This window comes from Marmota marmota, unplaced genomic scaffold (assembly GCF_001458135.2).
Source record: "Marmota marmota marmota unplaced genomic scaffold, marMar, whole genome shotgun sequence".
In the NCBI taxonomy this organism is placed as follows: domain Eukaryota; kingdom Metazoa; phylum Chordata; class Mammalia; order Rodentia; family Sciuridae; genus Marmota; species Marmota marmota.
In genome coordinates this window covers 3,058,872-3,081,983 of record NW_025999961.1, presented here as the reverse complement: position 1 = coordinate 3,081,983, position 23,112 = coordinate 3,058,872, and the positions used below count along the sequence as shown (strand labels likewise).

The 23,112-nt window shown below is 40.6% G+C and overlaps 1 protein-coding gene and 1 long non-coding RNA gene across 3 annotated transcripts in view; one reads left to right on the top strand and one right to left on the bottom strand.

Moving 5' to 3' along the window:
* Positions 1-23,112, top strand: part of Slc1a3 (solute carrier family 1 member 3) — a 78,384-nt gene that overhangs the window by 46,033 nt on the left and 9,239 nt on the right. For both annotated transcript variants that reach the window (XM_015496356.2, XM_048802889.1), the window contains exons 4-6: positions 14,875-15,079; positions 17,888-17,930; positions 20,718-21,010. In XM_015496356.2, coding sequence (XP_015351842.1) covers positions 14,875-15,079; positions 17,888-17,930; positions 20,718-21,010 — 541 coding nt within the window. The remainder of the gene's footprint in view (positions 1-14,874; positions 15,080-17,887; positions 17,931-20,717; positions 21,011-23,112) is intronic.
* On the bottom strand, positions 5,712-21,344 carry LOC125616735. Its single transcript, XR_007347471.1, has 3 exons — positions 21,178-21,344; positions 12,420-12,427; positions 5,712-5,722 (listed from the first exon to the last, which is right to left on the bottom strand). It is a non-coding gene; the product is annotated as an uncharacterized LOC125616735 (long non-coding RNA).

Here is a 23,112-nt window from a genome sequence, read left to right as displayed (position 1 = left end):
ACTAGCTGTGGGAGAAATCACTGGCATTCAGGGCTCATTCATGAAGTGGAAGTAATAGCGATAGTGATAAAAATATTTGTTGTAGAAGCCTGGGGTTGGGAGCACCTGGAGGTGAACTTGGTGGAGACCATGCTGAGGGCACGCCTTACATGCATCTGCAGGCACTGGACTGGTGTCAGTGGTCAGCACTAAAACATCAGCTTCAGAGGCTCCTTTGGCTACTTTGCTAGAGAGAATCTGGTGTAAGGCTCCTTGCCACACTTGCATCTGGGTCTGCCCAGAGAAGATCATTTCCTGGGTCATGGCTCAGGTCCAATGTTGGCATTGTCATTGACCACTCCTGGCTTTGTCACTCATTGGTGGCTAGTCTCAGAGGTGTTGTGAGTTACTTCACCCACTTTCAGCTGGTTGTTGTCTACTGAGTCCTTCTCACTCATAGGTGTTTCTGAATGAGAAACCGCTTCTGGTGACCCCAAGTAAACAAATGAAGTCACTGTATTTTCTATGTTAAAAAAAAAAAAGACTACAAGAAAGCACCTGACTTTCCAAGGTGAGAATATTCCATTTCTTCATCTGTCATAATGCAACCAGTTTTAAGCTGGTCCACTAAAGCAGAACTTGGAACTGCCTTGTGTTGACAAAAAGTCTTGAAGCTTAATTCCATCCTGGCCTCACCACTAACCTGAGGGGTCATTTTATACATCATTGAGCTTCTTGGGTTCCTTGGCCTCACTCCCCAAACCTGAAGGGCTTCAGCCACGAATCAGCCCCTTGTTTAAGGCATTCACTTTTGGTTTTTTGATGACAGACTTGGTTTCCAAGGGTGTTTGCAGATTTCCTGGGGGATTATGTTCTCTCCAATCCAGTTTCCCATCATTAAAAAGCATGCAGTGCTGGGGCTAGGGCTCAGTGGTAGAACACTTGCCTAGCATGCACAAAGTCCTGGGCTTGATCCTCAGCACCATAAAAAAATAAAAATAATTGAGTGCCAGTTAAAGGCAATGCTGCGTGGTTTACTAGCCTGGAGCAGAACCTGGCACATGGCACATGGTCACTCCTCAGTTATTAGCTAACTACAGTAATGTGAGGTTTACATCTGAAGCTGTAAATGTTTGAGAAGATTGGTACTGCAACTCAGATCACGTGTACTCTTCCATCTTAAAATGACAAAATAATCATCCTGACTGCAGATTCATTCTATGATCGGTGACAATTTTTATTTTACCTGCTAGCAATTATTGAATATTTCTAAAATATCAGTTGTAGAACACGTATTTTTGTTATATTACTGGTTCTTTTGGGAAAAGAGACTTTATTTCCTGGAGTTGCAAAGTCAGTTCTGTGGTATTCTACAGAATCATTCTTGTAATAGCTCCATGTACTATAAGGAATCTTTTTTTGGATTTCAAAAATACTCTTCCTATAATAACTTTTTGGCTAAGGAATTCCTGATACAATTTGTTTTGGTTATTCTGAAAATGGTTGAGCCTTCCTAATACCTTGGACAATAAAATAGGGTCTCATAAAAATAGTAAAGTAGATTTAAAAGAGGCTGAACGTTTAGACCTAGAAAGTATTTAAGGTTCTATGACTATTGGGGAAGTACCCTGGGTGTACTTTAAAAAAAAAAAACAAACCTGTCCTGTTCCATATTTTTATCAACAACTCAATGGCACGGAAAGCATCTATGAGTGTTTTCAGATGACATAAGCCCCAAAAAGGATGGTTTTCACTACATGTGCCTGTGATTACAATCAAAATGACTCCAATAGGCTGCAATGCTGGATGGAAATCAACAAGACAAAGTTGAGCAGGGAATAAATGTACATGTCTGCTTTTAGATTCAAAAGGCAGTTGCGTAACTACAGGATGGAGAGCAACGGAGCTTGGCAGCAGTTCATGGGACTAAAAGCTTAATATGAACCAACAGTAGGAACTGCAGGCTGAAAAAGAATGAATATAGCCGTATGCTTCCTCGGTAGAAATATTAATAGTTCACTGTAGTCTGCACCAGTCACGCTGTGTTGGGAATAATTTGTTTAGTTCCGAGCCTATTCAGGAGAGACTTTGACAAGGCAGAGTAGCTACTAAGAGGGTGTTGACTCTAATCCAAGATACATTTATTGGACTCCTGTTTGGGGCAGGCAATGTGCTAACCAGGGCTGGCAATAAAGACACAAAGGGACCTTGCGGGTCTCTAGCCTCAAGGAGTTGAAATTTAAAACCGAGAGAGTCCGACAGGTATGCACATGACTATAAAACAAAGCAGACTCTGAAGCCAAGAACCACAAAGAATGTGCTGTGGGAATTCAGGGGCTGGACCAGCAGTAGGGTTTCTACAGGAAATGAGGACAAGCGCAGAGGGAGCCTTGGAAACAAAGATGCAGAGACAGGAAAACTAGAGGCACATCTAGGGAATACTGAGTAGTCTGAGTTGCTTGGAAGAATAGGGTAAGCCTGAGCAGGAAATGAAGCTGAGCAAAAGAAGGTCTGGGCCAGAGCAGGAGGGCATATGGGAGGCAGTGGAGGCATGATAGATCAAGGAGCGTCTGGAAGTGATGACACATAAGGACCTGTTGGAGAAAGAATGTGCATGTAGTCAGAGGAAAAGAGGACCAAAGTCTACCTGGGAATGTGGACCAGGCTTTCCTTGGTTTTCTCCAGAAATAAAAATTTATCTCAAGGGAAATGGGCTATAAGGAACGAGATTACAGGGTTTTTCTAAGCACTTTTTAGTTTGGGGTTTGTTTTGTTGTTGTTCTTTGTTTTGTTTGTTTGTTTGTTTTAATGATAGCTGCCCAGTGATGAAGAGCTAACCTAGCAGTTTGTGAGCACCATCATGGATGGACTTAGAGAAAATTTGGTAACTGAGACTTCACGCAGATTGGGGAAAGAAGGAGATGCTGCAGGTTCACCAAGCGGCCAGGGAGGTCTAGGAATTACCAAGGTCTTTGCAATATGTAATTACACATGGTCGAGTTTGCTCTCTTTCCTCTTCTTCCATTGAGGAGATCCATTAGTGTATCACTTTCTGAATAAAGCCACCATGTTGTGATGTCAGGCTGACTCCAGTGCAGAGGTCCCCATGCTGTGACAATAGCCACTTATCATCATTGCCTTGTTTTACTACATATGTGTCATCCTTTTTACTATGATATGTGTGATATCATGATATCCTTTCAAATATGAATTTAAATAGATTTTTGTCACAGTTTCCCATTAGGGTGGATCAAATGCAGACCAAAGGTTGATACAAGCCCAGTGGAAATTATTTATTTTGCAAAGAATCTCCAAAGCAATAGTATAGTGATTTGCAGTTTCTAGAATCAGAAAGATAAAAGATAAAAGAGTTTAGATGTCAACAGTGCCACTTACTAGCTGTGTAATCATGAAGGAAGGATTGAACCTCCTTGTCTCCTAGTCTGTGAAGGAAAGTTGACCATTGTTAGTCCCCACCTTGGGAAGTTTTGGGAAGATCAAAAGAGATAACGCACTTAGTATAGTGCCTGGCGATAGACTCTAATTTTACTAAGTTCTCACATTTTACAGTGTTGTTCCAAGGAGCCTTCAGAGCTAAAGACTTTAAAAAAAATAAAATAAAACATCACTGACATCATGTGCCAGCTATTATTCTAAGGCATCACATATATCAATTTATTTAATTTTGAGAACAACCTTATTTACCAATACACTGAGAGGTTACATATCTTGACCAGTCACAGCTAATAAGCCAGTAAGCCAGGGTTCAAACCAAGCAATCTCTGGAGTTCACTGTGATTATAACCATTTCTTTGCAGTACATACCAACAGATTTCCCAGTTTGTTTCCCAATTTCATCCCAAACCTCTCAGCTAGAAAATTTTATGTGTTGTATTTGCTCAGGACAGTTTCACAACTATACTTTTTAAGTCTTATTGGTTGTAATAAATAGCCCTCTGTAACTGCAGATTCCATATTTTCAGATTCAACCAACTACAGACCCAAAATATTCAGGGAACAAAATGAATTTAGTCTGAACTGAATATGTGCAGACCTTTTTCTCCTTGTTGCTATTCCCTAAACACTACAATATAACAACTAATTACACTGTACTTACATTGTATTGCATATTGTACATAATCTATAGAAAACAAAATATGCAGGAAAATGTGCATAAATTACATGCAAACACTGTGTCCTTTTATATGAGGGCCTTGAGATCTGCAGATCTGTATTCCCTGAAAATATGGAAGGATGGCTGTACCTTGTATGTGTTAATTATCATGTCCTTTTGCCAGACCACTCTGAGGGCCTTAATAAATGTTGAACAAATGCATGAATAAGTGAAAATTTTTAGTTGTAGAAGCAATTAATAGTCACATTTAGAAGAAGTTATCCTTCATATAACTTCAACACCTCACTAACTCACTTCATTATAGCCCTTTGAATCGTTCATTTAAAATTCATGTTTTGCACCCTGTTTCCATTTACCTTGTTTATAAATATCTTATCAATATTCCTTTTAACAATAATGGCCCCAGTTCTCTCTTTCCTCTTTTAAAATCATTTAGTGTGAGCATATTTTATTCAAGTATACCCGTCCACTAGTTGTGCTTATTCCAAACATTGGTGACTACCTCATCATCCAAACATTGACTGCCTACTCCTGGATCCCATGTTAAAGAACCATTTTACCAACCCATCCCATGCAATATCACAGTCTCAAATCCATCAAATGTCGCTTCCACATCTTTTCTTTGGACACACTCCTAGATCCCTGAAGTCTATTCAAGATATGTGAAATTGGATGTAAGTGACTATACACAATTTTTTTTTGTAGAATTTTTGGGAATTCCTAAATACCCCTTTGAAAAAAGATTAAATATAAAGCTGAGAAGCAAAAGAAATCAGGCACATTGTTTGTTTAATTTTTTTAAGTAGAATATGCAAAAACAGCTCCCTTATATAGATGGAAGAATGTTTTCAAAGTATTGGCCACTACCTGTGGATTATCAGGAATAATTTAATTCCATTGTTGCCCTTGGACCAGGGGGCAAAAATGTAGCTTTTCCTGTTCCAAGGAGAAAATGTTCTACTACACACAAGGCAGAGATGAGGCAAGCCAATCAGTTCCATAGTTTAGGGCAATTTTTTTTTTTTCCCACTCTGTGAAATGATACTGCTCTATTGTTTGGCTCAGGTAGCTGGGAGAATATAATCTCTGACTCCCTGGGTGTGACTATTCCTTTATAGATTAGATAAGAACAATTGATGCGCTTTTTAAATGCTGAGAAAACTAATCAGAGCTAAAAGGAGATGTTTGTAGGCCACCGCCCAAGAAATATACTACAAGGAAAGCCCCGACTGAACTTTTATTCCACCCAAATTTGTCTGCTTTTCAGTTTCTCTTTCTCTTTCTCCTCCCGTCATTCTCTACTCTCTTATCTCCACAGTCTTCTCTTTGTCCTCTCCTCATCCCTCAACTCTATCCCTAAAGATTTAATTTGGCACAAACTATATCCTAGCTGGCCAAAACGTGGACCTGAATTTTATTAAAAATATATTCTTTATAAAGTAGATAAGATTCACATCTCTGGATTTAATTTAGAAAATAGATAAGGTGAACATGTTGTGTTCTCTAGTTGTTTCTTTTATTTTTTTTTTCTTATAAAAAATACTTCTTTTTGAAAAATCAAGACTTCAGTCTTGAGTCACACCCTTAGCCTCAGTCCAGTTCAGAGTGCTCAGGTTGGGTTCTGGTTCCAGGCTCTGTCCATGTCGAGGCATGGGGATGGGGGAGAGGAGGGGTGGCAGAAAACCATTCACCAGGGGTGTTCAGTTCCTTTGGCCCAGGAGTCCACTGCCTCCCGGCCTCAGTGCTGGGCCTGGAGTCACACTCGCTTCAGCTGTTCTTTTGGAAGCGGGGCCAGGTCCAATTGGTCTTCAGCATCCATATGTTGCTTTCAACTTCTCTGAGGCTTTCGTTCCAATCCCTATTCTTCTGTGAGGGACAGGCCCTTCGTGGGAAGAAAGGGCCCCCCTGGGAGCCGGACATGCTCTACAGTCAGCTCCAGACGCCCTTTGGTTGACTTTCGACAAGCGGAGCCCAGTTGTGGAATCTGTCGTGGCCACTCCGCACCCTGCCAGCTAGGAAACGTGCTGTCTTGACCATCTTCCTAAGAAAGTCACCCAGGGAGGCCTTTCGCATTGCGGGAAACACAATCCAAAGTAAAGACGGCTTTTTTGGAAATTGCAAACTATTCATCCAGTGGTTGGTTGATTCTTTTGGGGTAAAAAGGCAGGGGGGGCTGGGGCTCTGGCCTCACAGAACTTCCTCTCATTAAACCAGAGTAATTCACTGCTCTCTGCGGGCTCTTTCTGTTAGTGAATTCACCTACTTTTCCCCACTAATGCTAACACTCCTAGTTAATGGTGCCCGTGGATGGCCCACCCTGGCAGGGAGGTGCCTGTTCCTGCAGGACAGAGGTTTCTTTGCAAAGCCAGCTTTACAGGTACGACCAAGAGTCGCTTTGGCCAGCCCATTGTCCCCACTGCCCAACACACACTTTTCTTTTTGCTGCTGTTTTCTGTGGTCCTGGGTTTCTAAGTCTTGGCAAGAGGACAGTCATTCCTTTGTGCTCGGCTGTTACAATGAGGTAACCAAAGAAAGGGTCTTGGTCTGAGGCTGTCAGCTGTTACTAATCATTACTCCCCAGCTCATCGTGGGTCCCGCTCGCCTATCCCTCTTGCTCTGCTTAGCACACATAAAGAAGATGAATTACTCTCTGGTTCCTCTTCAAAAAAGCATATTGTGCCGCACATTCCAATACTGTGAGCGAAGGATGGGCTAATGTGAAGGGTAAATGGGTATCTAAATCACTCCCCGTGGGTCTCGCGCCGGCAGCTGTGGGCCTCTGAGGAGAGAATTTCAGGGTTGCCCCTTCTGAGAGTTTCTGGCGACCTTGCTTGAGACTGAGAGGAAGTCCCTGCGGTGGGCTCCCTGGCGAGCCAAATGACAAGACCATCACAGGGCTGTGTGAGCCTGAAAGTCCACTGAATGTTCCAGACTAGTGCAGAGGGAAGCAAAACCTCAGACTCAGAGGCCACCACTGCTGGATGGCCAGGACAGGCAGTCTCCTCTCCAAAGGTTAAGCCAAAGGGCGTTGGACACTCTTGGACATTAGAGGTAGCAGTGATGGAAGTTGGGCCTCAGTTTCCCCTCGGTGCTTCCTTATGTGGGAGTTCATTCTCAAAGGACAGCTGTAGCCAGAGAAAAGGAATTGTCTGCTTAGCCCTACCAGACTGAGGGTAAAAGTGATTTATTTGACTTTTTCTGCCACTAATAATATTGTCTGCTCCACTGATTTTTTTTTCCATTTATACAATCTTTCAAAAAGGAGAATGTTTCTCTTTTTGCTTTTCTGCACTTCATTTTCCTAGGGAACACTGGAGCTCGAAGAAAAAGACTTGTTGACAAGTTTTAAGGGTCAAATTTTAAAAATCCATTTGCCTGACAAATCATACGCCGTCACAAGTGGCAAGTTCGTGACAGACTTTCCCTTGTCATTTTCGTGGCATTCAATCTTATAAAGCTGGGTGGTGTTCTAGGTAAATGAAATGGCAAGTTCTATGATATTATGAACATATGTCAGAAAAACTTTGGCCCACGTGAATACCCATGTGAAAATACTTGTGATTTAATTGACTGTGAATGCTAGAAGATCTTTCTCAGCTCTTTGTGAAGATGATTTAATTCTTCACTAGGAAACACTGATAAAAGTAAATTGCCTTCTTTTCTCAAAATTCCATGAAGTAAAACTTTTCTAAAGCTTTCCCCCTTGTTTCCCCTCTAAGATTTCTGTCCAGATGAATTGACCAGGTACCAGTGCTAAGCACCTTCATTTTCTTGGCCTTCCCCAGTGAGATGAAATGAGTTCTTGGGTCTGGTGGACAGCCCAAGGACACAGGACGTGAAAATGATGAGAAGGGAAGACCATAGCTCATAGCTTCTTTTTAAAGCCTGAGCTATTATCAGAATGGGAGTATATACCAGTGTTGCAAACCTGCACCTACAATAATAAAAACATTTTGCACTGTGACCTGGTACATATATGCATATACCAGAGGGCTGAAAAAATGTAATAAAATAGTACTTTATCAAATGTGACACACTCTGGTATTTTCTATTATAACCTTTTCATTAGTGAATAAAAATACTAGCCATGATTCACTAAACTGATTTCATGACATGCACAGTAAGCACTTATATAGCCCTAACTCCTCTGTGCCATTCCCTTCTTTCCTTTTTACTTTTTTGTTTATTCACTCATTCTTCTGAACATATGGACAGATGGAATAATAGCAATTACTTCCATAGGTTCATTTGAAAGAGTGAAATTTGTTAGCAGAGGAGATCAGAAATATGTTATCAAATATGTTAGAAAATTTAAGAGTGGGAGAGGGAAGACAAAGGGCCAGTTGGACGGGGGTCTGGGTGTTGCAGAGTAGAGGTCTGCCAGCATCCTGACCCTCCTGGCCTGCCTGGGGACACCTTGCAATAATGACCTCCCAGGTCCAGAAATGAAGTTCCAGATGAGGCCATGTGTACTTGGTCTATTTTTCCCCACAAGGTATATCTCTCATTGTTCCAGATAGAATGAACCTCATTATTTTAGATTCATTGAGGGAAGATGAATCAAAATGGAAGAATCTAAATTTCAGAGTATTTTAGCAAAAGCAGCTTTAGTTCTTATAATCTGTATAGTAACCCAATCTAAGTGTTTAAAAAAAATAAGTGTGTGTGGCCTCTACCCAGCACAACAACAACTGTTTCATCAACAAATAACTAGAGGCGCTTCCTGGGTGCCAGCGCTGTTCTAATGCTTCCTTGGTTTTGTTCTCTGAGGTACAGCAATGAAGAAAACAGATGGTTCTGCTCTCTTGGCACTAAGTTCTAGTAGAGGAAAACATAGACTTACTGTGACTGTCATTATCCAGGGTCTCCTTTGTACAGTGTTTAGTTATGTTTAATCTTGCCACCTAGGTATGATTAGCTTCTTTCTAGATGATAAACAGAGGCTGAGAGAGGTGAAATAATACTTGGTGAGCAGCATGGTTATTATTTATCTGCTTAATTAGTAATAATAGCTAAGATTTGCCAAAAGCTTACCATGGTCCAAGCACCATACAGAAGCCCCTTTTTAATGCCTATGAGGGAGCTTTTATTATTCCCATAGTACAGATGAGAACTGAGGCTTAGAGAGGCCATACGGTACCGAAGCCAAAAGTGGAATCCTGGTATTCTAACGCCACAGCCTACACTCTTAATCCCTGAGCTATTTTTTTTTAAAAAATTAATTAAGTTAAAGGAATGTGCTTCTAAAAATTCTCAAAATCCCAAAAAGTGAAACTTTTCTAAAACTTTCCCCCTTGTTACAGTGTTCATACAATTTCTGTCCAGATGTGATTTCTGTCCAGGTACAGAGATCAGCATCTTCATTTTCTTAGCCTGAGATTGGCCTTAAGTCTTTAGAATATTGTCTTTTAAATAAGTTCTGAGGGTTGTGGCTCAGTGGCAGAGTGCTTACCTAACATGTGTGAGGCACTGGGTTCTAGTCTCAGCACCACTTATAAATAAATAAAATAAAGGTCTATTGACAACTAAAAAAAATATATTTTAAAAATAAATACATTAATTAAGTTCTGAGGCTGTTACCTGCTCAGGAACTGTAATTCAAAGTTGTAGTACAGTGATTCTGTACAGTTATTCTTTACCAACAATAAGGAATTTCACTTTTAAGTATTCGCCTTTGGTTCTGGAACCCATGGAATCACAGAACTTTTTAGTTTCTTACTGGTTATTCTACAAAGGGGTTGAAGAAAATATTGTAGTTCAGAAAAACTATATATATTATCAAAAAACTCTTGCGGTGTCTCCTTGCTTGTCCTTAAGAAGTAAAGTTCTCACTCTCTTGCCTTTCCTCTGGGAGTTTTCTAGCCCCTAGCTCCCTCCCCTTCTGGGGTGACAATGTGCCCAAAATCCAGCACGAGGCAGCTGCGTAGGACTTAGGGACCTATTTGTAAATCTGTCATTATGAAGTATATTGTAGATTTAGAGTTTCATTTTCCTATTTAAAAAATCACCTTGTATTCACATGAATACGGTACATGTTAGAGCTCATCCGGGTTGTAAGTGTGCCCATCTTGAAATTCTAGGAAGGCTGAGAACAGGCGGCTTTCATTAGATGATGTTTGAGAACTGCATTGTGGAGGAGGAGTACATCTAAAATAAAATAAAAACTGAAGCAGAACAATCTTCTTGCATCAGCAGTTGCCATTATCCCTTTCTGTTCTTTCTGGGCCTTATCCAGGGGCCTTGGAAGAACAATGGAATGTCATGAGGATCAGTGGAAAGACAATTCAAAACAGAAGTCTGCCGCTTTAGATTCCACGTTTCCAAACCAGAGACAGGAATTGGTGCTGACGGTGTTGGGGTTGGGATAGGAGGAGGCAGACTGAAACACGTTAATTTATAAGACATAAATATTTCAACAGATGAGAGAATGAAATCCATGCAAATGGCAGAACCTTAGTAACTTGGAATTATTTACTTTACCCTTTAATATTTGGCTGAATACATATTTTACTTATCCAAGAAGTCATATCAAATATTATACCAAAAGGAATCTAATTTACAATACAGATTTACAGAGCTCCACATACATATTCATTCCCCTCCCCTCAAAAAAGAAAACAAAAACCCATGAATTCGGTGCATATTTGTTGTGCTAAACTGATCACCCAAAGACTGTCTTCAAAGACAAAAACATAATTGCATCATCGTTTCAAAGAATTCTCTTTCTTTTCTGTATCTTCCAAGTGACTGCTGCCTAAACTATTTAAGTCTTTGAAGCAAAGTTTTGATCTTGTACATTCTAGAAAGCCTGTTCAGTCTCCTTTCAAGGCTTAACTCATTGGTGAACATATCATAGGTTTGCAGAATTGGTTCCTTGCTTGATGACTGGTTATCGATGGGCAGATTTCCAAAAAAGGAAAATAAGACTCAAGTGCTCACAGCCAGCAAGAATCCATGGCCCTCCACCCTCTATTACAACATGCATGTTCTGGAATGGTGAAGAGTTTGTGCTAATATTTCAGATCTCTAGCTAGTCCTTCTAGTGGCCAGCATTCCTCAGCTCAGCCTTCAGGTATGTTTAGGGAATGCGGAAGAACTGGACAGAGGCTTTCCACAATGACAACCTTCCGTAGAATTTTCCTCAAGCCAAGTGGCTCATCTCAACATTGAATGCAGTGTCAGAAGGCTAAGAGAGTCAGCATGGATAACAAGCAAGTACAATATGGTGGCTCCTTGCTTATCCTTAAGAATTAAAGTGGTAAGGATACTCTTGGACGTTGGGTTTGGATCCTGCCACTGTTGTTTATTAACTGTGCAGCACTGGGAAGTTTACTTAGCTTCTATCACCTCTTGTTTCTTCACCTGTAAAATAATAACAATAACATCTGCATTATAGAATTGTCATTGAATCGAATGAACATGTACCATCACACACAAAACTTGGTGAGTCAGTGGACCAGCAAGTATACAAAAATATACAATGTGTTTGTATGTTTTGTGTATTTTGAATTAACTTTTGGTTAACACAAAACATGCAAACACATTGTAGTGACTGCAAGAGCCATCATGGTACTTGTAGCAATCACACAATATAGAATTTCTTGGGTCTCACGAAGGTCTTGATTCCAATGGCAGGTTGTTTTCATAATAAAGATGCCATGATGTCTTGAATGGGGCTAAGCCCAAACCCAATGAAAAAAATAAAAAGAGAGAGAGAGACAAGTCAAGATCCCTATCTTTACTGCTCTCTCTGGAATGTGTTTCTCAAATACACACTTAGATGAATGCATGAATGCATTGTTGTTGTAACACATTCCCACAAATACCCCATACCCAAGTGGTTTCCTGTCTCCCCATCGCCCCAGTGCCCTTTTCTCCCATATATTTTAAAGTAAGTGACAAGGCTCAATGCAAACTTTCTCCTTTGCAAACATTTAGGGCATTCTTTCCCAAATTCCCTTTTCTACAAAGTGATTTAGTACTTTAACCTTGCCCCCAGACCCTCTGACATGTGCTTAGTTTCTGGCACTAAGCTTAGTCTCTCATATTTCACAAGGTTGGGGGAAAGGGAGTTCAGGTAAGGGAAAGGAAGCTCACTTGGGGTTTCCTCTTCCAGAGTTTTTTCTCCACTTTCCTGGTTCCCCAGTATTAAGGCCCTTGCATCCCTGCTGATGATGTATGGCCCTGTTCCTGATGGTCTTTTTAGTTTTACAAGCTGGAGCACCCCAGGAGCAAAGGTGTGCAAGTATCCTGTATGGAACTCAGCCCCCTTTAGGACAAAGACCTTCATGGAGATACCCACCACTGCTCTTCCTTAGCTAAAACAATAGCCACTGTGGTCTTATTCTCTTTCAGAAAGAAAGGACCAACATGCAGAAGTAGATGAGGCCTCTCAAGTTACTCTTGGTTCTCTTTCTGTGCTCATGGCTAAGAGAATGCCTTGTGCTGGTTGTCTTCAGCTTTTTCAGGATAGAAAGTATGGAGAAAATACTTCAGTATTGGTTTTCATTTTTTAAAAAATGTAAAACCTACACATTTTATTTCCTAGAGTTGATAGCCCAACAGCTGTGGATACTGGGATAACTTTCCCTGTCTGTCTCCCCAGGGAGTTGGGGGGAGATGGAACCTCTTTGTCTCCCACTTTGTTCCCCAGTGCCCTCTTGATCATTTAGCATTGTCTCTGATAGCTATAGGTCAAAACTAGTGACAGGAGCGTCAGAGAAGAGCTGGCATGAGTACGGAGCAGTGCCACAGAATGGGAGGAGGGAAAGAAAGCATCTCAGAGGAAGAAAACTGTGGCCCAGTACCTCCTAGCAGAGATATCCGGCCTAATGTGCTTCCACCACTCCTGGGTCAGGAGGGAAAGAGCCAGAAGAATTGCAGGCTTCAGTGGTGACTGGTTCAGGCAATCATGGGAAGGATAAATCATCATAAGCACAGAAAGTCAAGATCTTTTCAAAGGATTCGGATCTGAGAATGGAAGTGGTGGGAGGGGACACCTTAGCTGAGAACAGATTAGCCCATTTATAATGTAGTTCATTACTGAAGTGGTGCCATCTCAATAACTAGACACTTAGCCCTGGGTTTCAAGAAAGTGGGCAAGGACAAAGGAGGTTATGTTCATACACTAAAGCCAAGTTGGCCTCCTCATTTGTGGGAGCTGTAATTGGTTTTCTCAGAAGCAGAACATTCAGTAAATTTAGTTACATAAACTCTGAGTTCAAGTTTCTACTCCATTAAACTTGATTCTAAAACCTTAGTCTTAGGCTTAATTTTAAAAAAAAAAATCTGCTATATAGGTTGTTGTTAAAAATAAGAACATACCAGATACTAAGTATATGCTTATTATGAAGATTACAGATTGTATGACTTGAATACAAATGGAATTGTAAATTGAAAGTCATGGCTTCATTTTTTTTTACCTTTATATCTTCAGTATCATTTTTTGACAAACCCAACCAGTTACCTGGCCATCGTGGATTTTTTTTGTTTGTTCGTTTGTTTGTTTGTTTTAATGCTTCACATTGTTCTAAGTATGTTTATGTGGACATGGTCACTACCTAAATATTGAACCAACATTAGAATCTGATATCTGTCATTTAAATGCATTTAAAATAATCTTGAATACATTATGGAAACATCATTATAAATAGTAAAGAAAATAGTCTTTTTTTTAAAAAAAATTTAAACCTACACATTTTATTTCCTAGAGTCTGATGAATTCTAATTGGAATAGGATATAATAGGATTTTAGTGTTACAGAGGAATCGGGGAGGATAAAGAAAGAAGAAAAGTAAGGAAGCAGCAAATGATATGGAAGAGCCCATATTAGAGACGATTTAGTCTTTTGAGAATTTTGTGTCCTTTCCAACTATTTTCCAGCCCAAAAGGCACTGATTTGAGTCCTACTAGCTAGTGCTACCCGGCCACCTTCAAAGTCATGTCTCTTTTTTAGCAAGATGAAAATTTCTCTCAAGTTGACTCTGAAGATGTCTTGAAAATGAGGGGAAGGGGTATTTTAACTCACAATGACGTATCCTAGACCTTCTGGGGCAAGGAGAGGAAAACAGGGCAGGAATGTGAAGAATGCCACCAAAATAATTTTTTTTTTTTGATTTGATGAGATGAGATGAACCAGCAGAGAAACTGGATGAGAATTTTGACTTTAGGACAAGTGTTTACCTAAAATGCAAATTGAAGATAGATGTACAGGTGATGGGAATAATAACTTCAGTGTTACATAAAATACACCATATAAAATATATACTCCCCCAAAGCATTAATAAAATAGTCACTCTTTGGAAAGAATCTAATGGCAGTTAGTCACTGTAAATCACCACATACTTGAAATCGAAGTAAATTTAGATCATCCTACTGGAAATTTTTTTATTATTATTTCTGTATACGTACACACACACACTACTCACAACTCCTCCTGTAGGCTCCTCAACCAGTAGTAACCAGGGGAAGAAATGACTTGCACTTTCAAACCATCAGAGCAGGTCTTCTTTGGCCAAGTGGAATCAACTTTTGGGGCAGAAAATGGGTGACCACATGTTCACTGATATTCAGCCATCCTACGGATTTTCCCTTCCCTTTTTGGGATCCTCTGATTCAATGTGGGGCCAAGTTCTCCTATCACACACTGCCGGGTGGGACGAGTGAAGGGGAGTACAGAAGGAAATGCGGTTTCCATTGTCTTCCACTGCAGAATTCCTTCATCTGACTCCTGAAATTCTCCTTCTGTTTGCCTTCCCCAGGAATGGCGGCCCTAGATAGTAAGGCATCAGGGAAGATGGGCATGCGAGCTGTAGTCTATTACATGACGACCACCATCATTGCTGTGGTGATTGGCATAATCATTGTCATCATCATCCACCCTGGGAAGGGCACAAAGGAAAACATGCACAGAGAAGGCAAAATTGTGCAAGTGACCGCTGCAGATGCCTTCCTGGATCTAATCAGGTACGTCCTTGCAGGCCCATCCTTTGGGGTATATGCTGACCACTAGCCTCCCTTATTTGGGGAAGAGAATCAAACCCTGAGAGAGGTGTCTTACTGAACCAGCCTTACCAAGCCTGGAACAAAACTCACGTCTTTACTTCTTTTTTTAACAGAAACTGAACTAAGAATCTAATTTCTGAGCTCATATAAAAGATGTAAGATGACTAGGGAGAAGGGAAAGATTTTGAGAGCCCTGCTTTTAGGATTCAGAATCTTATCACTAAGTTCTCTCCACTGTGAAGTTCACCTTGGAATATTAGTAATTTACTTTCCAGAAGTCTTATTCTTTCAGGCTGGTTTTTAGGCTAATCATTGGACTTCTAACTTAGAACTAGTGATCTGTTTCATTGTTCATTATACATTACAATATAGTTCCAGAAGGGACTTTAGAGATTGTCTGGTCACTGCCTTCCCAAGTTTTTCCTCTTGTACTATTTATGAAGAAAGAATTTGGCAGATCAATAATAAAACATTAAAGGGTAGCTGATTACAAGCAAGTCTTAGCTAATACTCAAAGCAGACTTGGTAATAGTTTACCTTTCACAGAAAGGTAAAGCAAGCCAGAGGTTGATCCTAGTGCCTTCCTGCTTTCTCTCATGTACACCTGCCCTGTGATCAGTCAGGTCCTAGCAAGAAGCATACACTATACTCAAAAGGACCATTAAAGAGGGTTTGCAAAGTACAAGCAGGGTTAAGGGAACCTCCAAGGGATGCTGGGCACCAGAGGACTGATAGTAGGAAGCTGCTTTGTTACCATCCTGGCTATGAATAGACAAAGGAAGGGAGCTGTTACTGGAACCCAGAAAAGGCTGTAGCCCTGGGACGGGGGCCTCGGATCGAAGCTCTGGCTTATTTGAAGGAAAGGAGCTGCCACCAAACCCATCAAAGAGAGAGCTGGGAGAATATATACATGGGCCACTTTCTCTCTCTACCCTGTGACCTACCAGTGATTCCACTAGACACACCCAGTGGGCAACCAGAAGGCTAAAGAATCATTATGCCATGGCCCAGTGTCACAGAGAAGAATAGAGAATGGGTCTGGAAGGGCAGATGGATGACTTCCCAGCAGAGGCCTCGACATCCCCCATCTGCTTTGCATTCCCCCACCAAGTAGCCTCATCCAAACTGTGTTCCCCAAACCTAACCTTCTCTTCCCTTCTTCACAACTCACCTGCGCAGTGGCTAGGTTGCCTGTCCTAGATACACACTCTGAAGGACTCCCTTTGATCATCTGAAGGAAGCTCCCCCGAGGGATTGATTTTGTGTGTCATCTCAAGGAGCAGGTCTATGGCAGCTAGAGTCCAAAGAGATTTGGGGAATGAGGGTCTCCTAAGCAGCACCCCCCAATTCCCACTGTGGGTAACTTGGCACCATCTATATGTAAGCCCTGCCAGCCCTTGAGGCCCATTCTTGAAAGCCCTTTTCAGGGAGTTAATCACAATGATCAGAAATTAACAAGCCACCCTATCATATTATTTCAAACCAATAACTATGTTTTTATTTAGTTCATAAAGTTAATTAAAGCTTTTCACTGTGTTTCCATGAACTTGACCTCAGGTAGTTTGGATCAGAGGTATTTCATCACACTCTCTTTTCCTGTAATTTCTACCCTGATTTGAAGAGTTGGCTCTTGCAATCTCCAATATGGTTGGTCCATCAGAGCACTGTGAATTCCTGGCCCCTTTTGCCTTAGTGACAAGTGTATGAATATCCAGCCTCCACCCAGTCACTTGGCTTGAGCCTTTATCCTGGCATCTCCTCTACACAAACTTCTATCAAGGTTATAGAAGCAAATACAAGGAGCATAGATATGAAGGAAAAGGAAACAAGTTTATAACCCAGTGTAGGGCTGTGATACATACAACTTCTGGATCCTTTTTTTTTTTTAAGTTGTCAATGGACATTTATTTATTTATTTATTTATTTATTTATTTATTTATTTATATGTGGTGCTGAGAATTGAACCCAGTGCCTCACACATGCTAGGCAAGCACTCTACCACTGAGCTACAACCCCAGCCCCAAGTTTTGGAATTTTGAGCCCATCTAACTGCCTGGGTCATGTTTTCTGCCAATGAGGGTCTAATCTAATCTTCTCTTTAACAGATGAGTCAGCTAGGACACAAATGGGTGCCATGCCTTGTCCAGTGTCACACTGGGTAGCCAGAATGTTGCCCCTCCCTGACAGTGAACTCAAACAACTGCTCTGACAGTCTCTGAGAAAGTGACAAACCCTGCCACATAAGCCTCAAGTTCGGATTTTGTGCACCGTCTTCCATTGACCACCAAAGAGCCTCCAGGGATTCATTGCCAATGTCCCATCCCCCAATAGCCTTTGAGAGGTTTTTTTGGAGAACAAAATTTCACAGTCCAACCATGAACTTTGGATTCAGAGCTAGACACATGGAACAATAACCCAAATAACCACTACTAAATAATACCTCAGTCAGCGATGCTGCTAATGATTAAAGGTTTTCCATTCTCATTTTGATTCTCCCTTGGAGCAGGGTTTTGATGGCATAGTGGCTGAACAAAGAACCCCAATAGCTGACAGTCAAGGTGAATGTGATACTTTCTGAAAAATATGAATTACATGGGCCACTCTTAGGGATAACCATATGCTTCATTTCAAGTCATAAAATTCACCAAAATTTCTCTTTCTTCATTTGCTGCATGGTTCAATGAAATCTCTACTTTCAACACAATGAAACTATCTAAGGAGCAAACTTACTATGGGAAATTTTTCAATTGCTTGCTATTTTCTTTGCAGGAATATGTTCCCTCCAAATCTGGTGGAAGCCTGCTTTAAACAGGTAAACACTCTATAGCCACTAATTCACCCTTGAAATTCCTCTTTGGCATACCATACCAAGTGGGACCCTCTATTCCCCAAACCTCATTTCTCCATAATAAGAAAATTTCTCTTGCCAACCTGATGGAAAGCACCAGTGTTTTCTAGAAAATCTGGGCCAAGAAATGGTTCTTACCTTGTATTTGAAGTCTTGCCATTTACCGAGCACTGTGTGTCTACACACAGATAGCGCTTTGAGTCCTTATTATTGTTAAGAGGGCTAATCAAGTGGCCCCTTTCCTTTCCCTGTCCCACATCTCCCATATGTGAAAGTCCATGAAGCAAGCAAACTCCAATATAAACTGCATTAATAACTTGCTTTAAAGATTAAAGAGACTACTGTAGTTTCTGGGTTTGATTTTAAAATCATTGGACTGTTTATCACTACTAAAGGCCTTAGGGATTCTAAAACAGAACCATATCAGAAAGGACTGGTATCATTTTTTGAATGCCTGCTGTATGCCAAGTACTAATGTTATATTTAGCCCTCACGAAAATATGGTGAGCATCTCTGTCTTCCTTTTACTGAAGAGGCCACTCATTTATAACAACGGAGGGGAGGTGGGGTTGTATAACATTCACCAGTTCCCACAGGTAATAAATGGCAGACACAGAATTCAGATCCATTGTGATGGCAACAATTATCTTATCTTCCTGATATTCCATTCTGTTTCCTAAAAAAGCAGTATTTAAGGTGATCAGACACCTACCTGAAGGCTGTAGTGAGATTCTGTTCCTTCTAGCCTCACATCCAAGCAACTCTTAGTCTTCTGCATTGTAGATATTGATACATTTTACTACTAGGGAATGAAAATCAGAAAAGCTCATTTTAAGCTCACTTGAGTATAAAGCTTTGTTGCTCAAAATATGAAAAGGGAAACAGACATTCTGGATTAAATAATAGTTGCAAACACTTCTCCAGATGGTGTCGATTCACCTCTGTTGTAATTCCCTAACCTTTCTGCTTGGGATCTATAAAACCAGCAAAACAAAACCCTGACCTCTGGGAGAACTAAGTTTTACACATTTAAGTTCCCCTTTGTTTTTTCCCTTTTAAAATTTTTATCGAGACTATTTTTAATAGGTCATGCATGCACACACTTGCAAATTTTCAACAGAATCCTTCCTTTTAAAAAAAAATAGAGAGAGGCCAAAAATCCAACTTTCTTTGTTCAAAAGCAACTATAACCATAAATAACAAACCCCTTTCAATACAACCAGCCAACCCTAGCACCACGGGGCTGACTATTCTAGTTAGTCAGCTGGCACTGGGTGATATCAAAATGCTGATTTCCAGATCTTTCAGATGGGAAAAGTGCTGATTCATGAACATTTATTGTATTTGGTTTGGAATTGCATTTACAGGATTTTGAAGGGGAAGCAAATATATCTCCCCAGATCTATTTGGCTTAGACCAGAATGCAAATGAGGTCACAGTTTCTGAGTAGGCTGCAAACTGTGTCTAAGGAGAAAGAGTTGGAATCATAGAAAAAGCTGATCAGAATTGAAAATCTACCATGGACAATCTGTAAAATGCATAAGCACCCAACAGTGTGAAGATATTTGAGAGTTGGCTAGAACAGGATGTCCTTTGTTGCTTGAAACTCCCAGCAGTACCACTGGTTGTTCAGGGATGCATCCCCAGAATTGACAGCAGCCATGTCCTTTTTGGGGAATAATGGTTTCCCAATGGACCAGAAAGTCTCCCACGTACTTTTGACAAAGAAATGGCCAAGCACTTCCTGTCTGGCCACGCTTCCCCTAGGCTCTAGATCCAGTCAACATTCATGTGTTATTACTCTTACTGATGATTTGCTACCATCACTGTCAAGGTCAGGAATCTCACTCTCATTAATACCATAGAAGGTTGGGCTTCATTGTTTCATGTGGCCACCGCAAAGTTGTCAGCATCTCCCGCCTGGCACATTTATGTTGAAGCTATCAGGAAAGGCCATCGCTTGAGTTAGAAGAGAAATACCACCATGAACTTGGAGACCCAGACTGGAAGATTACAACACCAACTATTCACCAGGCACCTCTTCTTAAGAACTGATAATATCAGGAATTATTTAAACAGTGGTGTTTTTAGATTTTTCATTTTTAATGTCCACTGAAATCCCCAGCTGAGTCTAATTCCTGAAAGGCTTTGTCACTGAGCCAACCTTAGCCTAGTTCTTTAAAATTTACAAAATGTTCTCATGTTATGATTCATTTGACCATTGCAACAGCCCTGTGAGGTAGAACCAGCACAGTTATCCCTGTTTGACAGCTATGGAATAGGAGAGAAAAGGTGTTAGGTGATTTGTTCATGGTCCCATAGCATGATCCCCACAGGAAGTAAAAGGACTATTGTGAATATTTGGGTTTTATGGCTTTTAAAAATCCCATTATTGTCTTTTTATTAGGGTGTCAGAAGAAAGCAAAAGCACATGTGTGTGTTTGGTTCAACTATTTATTTACCCAGTTATCTCTTCTCTGTCATGATTTTTTATGTATTTGAGTGTGTGTTGTGATTTATGTGTATTTGTTTGTGTGCACATGTGCCATGTGTGTTGAGGAATAGGGGTTTGCCACATAGAGGTGATGGATGGATGAATAAATAGATGGATAGATAATCAGATACTTTCTATAACATTATGTTCTTAAAATAAAGCAATTTATATCATCATAGAAAATTTGAACAACAACAAATCATTAAAAAATGAAAATCTCTTTTAATTCGTGTTGTGTTTTTTTTTTATTTTTTAAGTTTAAAACCAACTATGAGAAGAGAAGCTTTAAAGTGCCCATTCCGTCCAACGAAAGCCTCGTGAGTGCCGTGATAAACAATGTGTCAGAGGCCATGGAGACCCTTTCCCGGATCACAGAGGAGATGGTCCCAGTTCCAGGATCTGTGAATGGGGTCAATGCCCTGGGGCTAGTTGTCTTCTCCATGTGTTTCGGTTTTGTGATTGGAAACATGAAGGAACAGGGGCAAGCCCTGAGAGACTTCTTTGATTCTCTTAACGAAGCCATCATGAGATTGGTAGCAGTGATAATGTGGTATGTATTTCCCTTTGCTGTAAAGCTATATACAAGATGCTTATTGCCATCAACATGTGTTCTGTACTGCAGAAGATGCTACCAGGCCAGATGGCCAATGGCAATTGATCTCACTCTGGTAAGCACAAGGAAAGTAATGCATTTCTGGGCCCATAGAGGCCTAAAACCTATCTGCAAGTCTCTCTTAATAAGTTTACTTCCTTGTTTTCAAAAGGTGTTAATTTCTTTGTATCCTAGTGCTTATGGAATCCCATTCCTCATTCCTCACTTTCCATCTACTCATTCATTCATTTCAGACATATTTATTGAGTATCTATATATTACAAGCATGGAATGCCAGGCATTGTGGATACAGCAATGAAGAGAACCTAGGAGGATTACCTGGATCTTGTCATGCTTTTAAGAGAGACAAACAACAAATATGCAAATAAATTAACCATATGCTTTAGTCACAAGTGCTGTGAAAAACTTACATAAGACAGCAGGTGACCGGGAGAAGGCATGAAATTGCCTTGGAGGGTATAGAAAGGCTTCTGAGGTGGCACTGTTTTCTAAGACATGGATGACCTGGAGAAAACAGTCACACGGTGGCAGGAGAAGAGCAGTCCCAGTAGAGGGAAGGGCACACAGAGGCCCCAGAACATCAGAAAAATTGAGGACTTCTCTCTCTATTTGAGCCTCAAGAAACATACACGTCAGCTCTGCCGCAATGTGTAGAAGGACTCGGGAAGAATCATGGGACACTAGGACACAATAACAAGACTTCCTTTAATGAATCCAAGAGCAGAAGACAAAAGGAAAGACTGATTCCAAAATGGAACATTGACCTCGGGAAGTAAACTTTGCCCAGCAGGGAGGGAATCTTTGCTTGGTTTAGGCCTCATGTGGAGGCTGCTTATCTTTTATCCTGTATTTTTAACATCTAGACTCCTCCTTAGCACCTGAGGCAGGAAGGCATCTATTTGCTAAGAAAAGCACTCGCTCACCAACATGATTAAAAATGTCCTTTGTCTTTAATACCACCAATGCTCAGAGAAATCCACTTTTTAGAAGTTTGCACAAGATAGATATGAACTTGTGCACAAAGACGGGTCAGAATGTGGTCTCCACAGGAGCCTCCGATTGGAAGGCTCCTTTGAAATCCTGGCAGGGCTGAAAGTGGACATTTATCTTCATATTATTAAAATGCCTCCACCTTTCACCTCTTGTATGAAAGAAGCCCTTTCAAGGTCACTGAATGAACCTCACATGCAGCTTTTCTAGCTGTATGTTTGACTACACATTCAACATTGAGTTATTGCATTTCTGAAAACAGGTACTCTTGTGATTTCCTGGCCTGTATTTTTAAAGGACATTTGAAAGAAGCATTGTGCTCTTCAGTTTGCAATAAGTCTTCCGCAGTTCCCAGCAGACCTTTCTCCTTAAGGGTGATTGGCTTCTCTGTTTTTAGTAACGTGAGTTTACATCATACAAAGGGAGTTGGAAACCAGGCAGTGTGGGGCCTTTGAGCAACCAGGGTTATTTCAGTGCCACAAGTCATTTTGTGATCAGTTGTTTTTTTCTCTCATCGTCTGCAGCGGAAAGCTCACAAATGGCAGTAACAGCCTGTGGGTAATAGTTACTTACTCAGAATACCTATAAGCTGATTGTGGTGGTACATATATACACCTTATTAATTTTAATAGTTCTGAAATTATTTAATGGTCTCCTATTTATGGTACTAGTTTTTTGCCATTTGCACTATAACACAAAATTTTCTCTTAAGTTTACTTAAGTAAAAAGATGATTTGAAGAAAAATCTTAAGTAATATTCTAAGTAGCATGTAAATTTGGAAAAAAATAATCATCAAGGCCCTGGAATAAAGGGCTGAAGGCAAATCTGAAACACCAGCATGGTATTGTGTGACTCTTGCCTTACTTTGGGGTGCGGGTTATGATGTGAAAAATGCTTCAAAGTCTGGATCTAAGTACAGTGGGTTGTGGCAGTCCTGGCACTTAGCAGAGGTTGGGGGCAAGGGGAGGGGGTGGCATCTGAAGACCAGGTACAGTATAAGGAGAAATGTTCAACAATTCTAAGTGAGAGGAAAGACTGATTCAGCAAT